The sequence below is a fragment of the Bidens hawaiensis genome, unplaced genomic scaffold (assembly GCF_021521415.1).
Source record: "Bidens hawaiensis isolate Kalapana, Puna unplaced genomic scaffold, B.hawaiensis_p1.1 tig00013119_1, whole genome shotgun sequence".
NCBI classification, from domain to species: domain Eukaryota; kingdom Viridiplantae; phylum Streptophyta; class Magnoliopsida; order Asterales; family Asteraceae; genus Bidens; species Bidens hawaiensis.
In genome coordinates, this window is record NW_027492108.1 from 575,502 (window position 1) to 582,490 (window position 6,989).

A 6,989-nucleotide genomic window follows, 5' to 3' on the forward strand; every position below is an offset into this window, starting at 1 on the left:
ATAACACATGGGTTTTAACACCATCCAGGTTTACCGACCAAATAAACGTAAAATATTTTGGTTTTAGTTAGGATACAATCACGCATGTAACCAAAACCGACTCAACACTTAGGTTTTACCACCACCTGAATTTTACCGACCTGCCCCGTCTCATCACACCAACTAAAACTCTAGTTTTAACTATCAGTCAAAACATTTAAAATTTGTCGGTCTCATCACACCAGCCCAAAAAGCAAATCTTTAAATTTAAAAATTAAAAAAAAAGAATAAAAGTAGGTAATTTTTAACCTTTTATATTTTCCTAATCATAAGTTCATAACTAACAATTTAAAAAACAAAACGTGTTTATTATAAAGAAATAAAGCCCACCAATTTAGACCCAACCAGGGTTTATTCACTACTAACATATCCACCCTCCACACTCCACACTCCGCCGCCGTCATCGCCGCCGACAACCACCATGCAAACATCCTTATTCTCCACCACCTCCCACATTCTCCCAACCCCCCATTTCCACTCCACCCGCAAACCCACCACCCTCTCCGTCCGATCCTCCACCACCGAAACCGTCCCACCACCACCACAACAATCCGTACAATCACCATCACCAAAACTAAACAAATTCAGTTCAAGAATCACCGAACCCAAGTCTCAGGGCGCGGCACAGGCCATACTCTACGGCGTGGGCCTCTCCGATGAGGATCTTAAGAAGCCCCAGATCGGTGTTTCGTCAGTCTGGTACGAGGGTAACACGTGTAACATGCACCTGTTGAAGCTGGCTGAGGCTGTGAAGCATGGGGTGGAAGAAGCTGAGATGATTGGGTTCAGGTTTAATACTATTGGGGTTAGTGATGCCATCTCTATGGGGACTAGAGGCATGTGTTATAGCCTCCAGTCAAGGGACTTGATTGCTGATAGTATTGAGACTGTTATGTCTGCTCAGTGGTATGATGCCAATATATCCATCCCTGGTTGTGACAAAAATGTAAGCTTGTTTCAGTTATATATATATTTTTAATTTAATTTTATTTTTTGTGGAATATTTGTAGACAAATGACATGTTTGATATTATTTACATCTGATTATGTAAAAGTGCAGTCTTTTATGTTGTGTTATAAGTTACTAAGATAATCTGAAATGCATTTTTCGTTTGTCTATTTTATCGCGAATGATTATTTTTCTAGGTTCAATAGTTTTTTTTTGTGGAATTTTTCTATGTATTTTGTTAAAGATGCAATCTTTTAAGGGTGTTTGTTAAAAGTCATTTTAGAAGTCACCGTTTTTGTTCATTGTGAGTAGGGGACTACCAGGCTCGAGCTCAGCTCATTTTGAGTTCTTGTTATAAAGCTCGAGTTTGGCTCGTGAGTCATGTTTTTAAGCTCGAGCTCAGCTCGTTTATAGTTTTTTAGTAGTTAATTTTATACACATTTTTTAACTATTTTATATATGGGAAAAATCTTAAAAGAGCTTAAGCTTGGCTCTAGCTCATGTACAGTTTCTTAAACAATCTTAAAAGAGCTGATGGCCATTTTGTGGGCCCGATGCTCTGCCCTTGGCACTGTTTCATGACGCACAACTATATAGATGTTATTTTTATATAAATGCATATTATAAAACTTGTTAGATGGAAGCAATGTTTTACGATCGTGATGAAATACTTATAAACGTTTTCTTTTTCAGATGCCAGGTACCATTATGGCAATGGGGCGATTGAATCGCCCAAGTATAATGATCTATGGTGGGACCATTAAGGTTAGCATCCAGTTTTAGTTTTATAACTTTTAAAAGCTGATGCATGGTTTTAAATTAAGTCAAGCTGGTAAGGATTCTGCGTATTAAACGGGGATTAAAACAAGTATTTGCATAACAGAAAATACAATGATACAAAAAAGAAAATTGCCACTTTAATAATGTCTTCTTTAATATTGTTGATTTGTTTATTTCCCCCCTTTTGCAGCCTGGTCATTTTAATGGCCACACATTCGACATAGTATCTGCATTCCAGGTATGATGAGTTACTGACTCTCAAGATCTTCATAATGTTTAAATTATCCCACATTCAAAAAAATATTAATTTTGGTAGGTTTATGGAGAATATGTAAGTGGTTCAATAAATGATGAACAAAGAACAAATGTCCTAAAGAATTCTTGCCCAGGAGCAGGGGCGTGTGGTGGAATGTATACTGCAAATACCATGGCTTCCGCCATTGAAGCGATGGGGATGTCTCTTCCTTACAGGTGAATTTTTTTTCTAGAATCTAGATTTGTTTGGTAATTTTTCACTCTTGTAATTCTATTTACTGATATTCTTTTTGTATTTCCAAAAGCTCATCGACGCCTGCTGAAGATCCGTTGAAGTTGGACGAGTGCCGCTTAGCTGGAAAATATATTCTTGAATTGTTAAAAATGGACCTGAAACCAAAAGACATAATTACCCCTAAATCATTGCGAAATGCAATGGTTACTGTTATGGCTCTAGGTGGGTCCACCAATGCTGTATTACACTTAATCGCCATAGCAAGGTAAGAAGCACATTTTGTGTGGTCAAAATAATGTTCTATTTGTTTGTTGCAATGCAAAATTTAAAAATAGTTACTTTTACCCATGATTTTTTGCTGAATTTGCACATAAGTCTATTTTCACATGATTTAATCCTATTGTATGATCAAGTCCCTAAACTTTATAAATAGGACTATTTAGATTTGAGTTTTTGTAAGTTTAGGATAAACTGTGAATAAATTAATTCGAGGGGCCTATGTGCAAGTTTAGCCGAAATCCTACCATTTTTAATTAAGTTGGTAACAAAAAGTTAGACATTTTGCAGGTCGGTTGGTTTGAATTTGACTCTAGATGATTTCCAAAAGGTTAGTGATCAAGTACCGTTTCTTGCGGATCTAAAGCCTAGTGGAAAGTATGTCATGGAAGATGTACACAAGGTGTGAATCGTAATATTCTTTGGTCAACGTTTTTGTATCATGGTCAACTTTCAAACTTTTTTGTTGCATATAGTAATTCATGTTTTTTGTCGGGCTAGATTGGAGGAACGCCTGCGGTCCTTCGTTATCTTTTGGAGCTCGGGTATTTAGATGGAGATTGTATTACTGGTATGTATAATAAAAAAATGACTTTTTCCACAATCTTGGTTGACTTTTTTCCCCCCTGTTTGTTTAAAGCTACTTACTGTAAATAATTGAGGTTCCAAGATGGGTTGGATAACATGGGACAAGTTGGGTTGACCACCTAACACTTTTTTATAGGCATGCAAACGAACACGAACATAGCATGTTTGTGTTTGTTCGTTTAACTTTTTAACCAAACAAATGATAATTAATCGAATGGGGTTGTCTTGTACTCTTGTTCGAGCTCATTCATTAAGTGAATGTGTTCGTTTATGTTCGTTCGTTAATAGCATAAACAGATGGTGTTCACAAATGTGAATTTAAAAGACCATTCACGAACATAAATCAACGAACGATACGCATGTGCATGTTTGTTCGTTTAACTAAATGAACAAAAAGACATGTTCATGCTAGTTTTGTATAATAATGACATGTAATTTATTTTTATTGTCAATTTCAGTCACAGGGAAGACTTTGGCGGAAAATGCAAAACTTTTCCCTTCTTTATCAGAAGGGCAGGTAATTCATTGTTTTCTTTATGTTTTATATTTTGTTAACTTTTAATATAAAATCAAGAATTTGTTTCTTATTGTCAGCAAATAATACGACCACCGACAAACCCCATAAAGGAAACGGGTCACATTCAAATATTATATGGAAATCTTGCACCTGATGGCTCTGTTGCAAAGATCACAGGAAAAGAAGGGTTATATTTTTCTGGTAATCCTCTAATTTTTGTAATATTAAGTTTTTTCTATTTTTGTTTTTCTTTCAGTTTTTTGATTTTTTTAATGAATTTTTTTAGGTCCCGCACTCGTATTTGAGGGGGAGGAGTCCATGATTGCAGCCATTTCTGAAGACCCCATGAGTTTTAAGGTACATTTGACTGTATTTATGTGTCTTATGTTTTCTTTATTGTTTGTTTAATACTTTAATTATTCATGCTTTTTGCATAAAAGTTTTGTCCGAAGTACTTTCAACTTATATCACATTTTAGACATGCAATTAGTTAAGACGTGTTTGACACCCCAAAGGAATATTAGATCTGAATGGTCAACACAGACTTGTATGATATGAATCATTTAGAGGTCAATATGGTGAGAAACAAACCGTCTTGATGAAAATGCGTTAAATAAAATATATGTTTTTATTTGTCTTTACTTGGTTACAATATGATAACCAAGTATTTGACTTTTTTTTATTAAACTTGTGTTTCAGGGAAAGGTAGTTGTTATTAGAGGAGAAGGTCCTAAAGGAGGACCTGGTATGCCGGAAATGCTCACACCGACAAGTGCAATAATGGGCGCTGGTCTCGGCAAGGTACTTTCTTAGCCATATAAACTCTATACGTGGGTTGAAATGGACGGGTGAGATTGACCTACAGTGTTTTATGCATGTTTTAATTAACGCCTTAAGTATAATTACAAAGAATGCCACACAATAATAATCTAGTATTTTAAATAAAGTGATTAGGTGGTTGTATGCATCAAAAATACACTTTACGTAACTTTCAAATGAAATCAGTTGACTAGGGGTGTGTGTGGTGCGGTTTTTGGCTAAAACCAAACCGAAAACCAAAACATCGGTTTTTGGATTTTTTGAAACCGCTCGGTTTCGGTTTTTCGGTTTTCGTTTTGGTTTCGGTTCGTTTTCTGTTTTTGCCATTTGAGCTTGAAAATTTTAGGCCGAAAAAAAAGTTGGCAAAAAATAATGATTTTAGGTATAAATAATTTTGTTAATTGTAAAATAATAGACAATATACATTTGATAAAAAAATATTGGAGTTACATATTTATTAAATTTTTATAAATTACTTAATATAAAATATAAAAAAAATTAGGAATTCTGTTCGGTTTGGTTTTTCCGGTTTTTTCTACATGCAAAACCAGAACCGAATCGTTAGATCGGTTTTTACAAAACCATAAAACCAAATCGTCGGTTTTTGTTTCGGTTCGGTTTTTTCGGTTTCTTTTGGTTTCAAATCGGTTTTTTCAACCACCACCCCCCCTACATTTGACCTGTTCTTTTTAAGCTGATCTTATTGACTTTACTCTTTTGACCCATTAGTGATCTTTCTAGTTTCAAATATGGTGTGTTCTGAAGGACTATTTCATCAGGAAAATTGGCTATTATTAAGCTACAAATTTGTTAAATTTTTGCAGGAAGTTGCATTGTTAACTGATGGAAGATTTTCAGGCGGTTCACATGGATATGTTGTTGGACACATTTGCCCTGAAGCACAGGTTTCTATTTTTTTTCCTTATTTTTAATCATCGTTGAATCTGCGTATGGTTTAATCAAAGTGTTTTAACTACCCTTCAAAAGGTATAAACTTTGTTTCCTTTTTGTTCAATTTGCATTTATGGAACACATTTATAACGAACATTTCCTCAAATTTACCGAACAAAAATCAAGAAAATCTTTTTGGTAATAGTCGAGGAGCCTTAGAAAGCTAAATGTTAACTGGGATGCAGGAAGGTGGTCCGATTGGTCTAGTCCAAAACGGGGATATAATCACAATAGACATCACCAAGAGACGAATGGATGTGCAACTAACTGAGAAAGAGCTTGACGAGAGGCGAAAGGCGTGGACCCCACCGCCATACAAGGCTGAAAGAGGTGTTCTTTACAAGGTACGTTCTTTTTGCCCCAATAAATTCACCAAGTTTTAAATCCATAATCGATGTACTTTCGTGAAATTTGGGTAAAATCTTGATATGAATATTAAAGTAGCAAAATTCAGGCTTGAAAAGTATTAAGTTTGACTTTTTTATGGTCAAACTGTGACGGGCTTGTTCATATTTTATTATTACACTGCTAATAGTGGGCTAATGGTCTTGTTGGTTTCACAGTACATAAGGAATGTTCAATCGGCGTCAAGAGGATGTGTAACCGATGAGTTGTAGAATCAAGAAGGATTAAGGAAGATAGAGAGTTATTGAAATTCCTTTCCATTCATTTGAGTTATTTAACTCACCGGGATTGTTAGAAGGATGATTATGTTTGTGTTGTGTACTTGTTACTAAACGTCTTAATAATGGTCAATTATCGTAGCTCAATTTAGAATCGTGGACACCTGTGAACGGGAAAAGGCGAACTTGGTTATTCCAATCACGTCGATCATACCCGTTGGTTAGAAGATCAACAATTCTGGATTATGTAAAAATACGTTATGCACAATGTTTTTGTAAACTTGAATGTGCACTTATTGATATCGGTTTCTAGAAAACTCGATGACGTTATAAATAATATGAAAATATGAAGGCTTCAAATAAGAAAAAAATGTAATGTCAAAACAGTAATGTTTATTTATAGAATCTGTTTAACCACCGACCCATATTATCTAGACCGGTAACGTAGGTGCAGTGTTGTATTTTAATTCATGTTTACTTTTATAAACTCAAGTGTCCTATAATATTTTTAAGAGTAAAATATATTTTTTAGACTTATCTTAAATATATATAAATGAAACCTTTAAACGCTCTCTGGTTATCCAAACCTTCTCTCAAGTCATCAGATTGGTTTAATTGTAAAATGAAGGCCTACGTAAATGGGTTATAACATTGCGTTAACTTAAAAATTAATCTTACAAAATATTTGATATGAAAATACTATAAAATAGAGATATAATAAAAATTAAAATCCGATTTTTAAAAAGAATATTATTTATAATTAACAAATAATTTTATAGCAAAAAAACCCCGGGTCATGGGTCTCACCAAACCTAAATAGCTTTTAAACCGGTTATAACATCTTATTTATTTGTGAAACTCTTTCATAATCAAACCTTAAGTACATCATTAACTTTCTTACAATAAATAAAATTAAAATCCATAACTATATAAATATTAGAGACAAAAATGTAAAACA

The 6,989-nt window shown here is 34.3% G+C and overlaps 1 protein-coding gene across 1 annotated transcript; it reads left to right on the forward strand.

The window, feature by feature from the left end:
* The first annotated feature begins 352 nt into the window (after positions 1-352).
* On the forward strand, positions 353-6,336 carry LOC143543402 (dihydroxy-acid dehydratase, chloroplastic-like). Its single transcript, XM_077035736.1, has 14 exons — positions 353-985; positions 1,681-1,752; positions 1,958-2,005; positions 2,084-2,238; positions 2,328-2,522; positions 2,825-2,936; positions 3,035-3,104; positions 3,580-3,638; positions 3,716-3,839; positions 3,925-3,995; positions 4,338-4,439; positions 5,282-5,362; positions 5,594-5,752; positions 5,972-6,336. The coding sequence occupies exons 1-14, from the start codon at positions 461-463 to the stop codon at positions 6,023-6,025; spliced, it is 1,827 nt and encodes a 608-aa protein (XP_076891851.1). The 5' UTR covers positions 353-460; the 3' UTR covers positions 6,026-6,336.
* Positions 6,337-6,989: the final 653 nt, after the last annotated feature.

Excerpts from the sequence above, each read along its gene's own strand:
- LOC143543402 (XM_077035736.1), top strand. The coding sequence starts at position 461 with ATGCAAACATCCTTATTCTCCACCACCTCCCACATTCTCCCAACCCCC. Across the intron at positions 2,523-2,824 it reads CACTTAATCGCCATAGCAAG|GTCGGTTGGTTTGAATTTGA; the intron begins GTAAGAAGCACA and ends GACATTTTGCAG. Across the intron at positions 5,363-5,593 it reads ACATTTGCCCTGAAGCACAG|GAAGGTGGTCCGATTGGTCT; the intron begins GTTTCTATTTTT and ends ACTGGGATGCAG.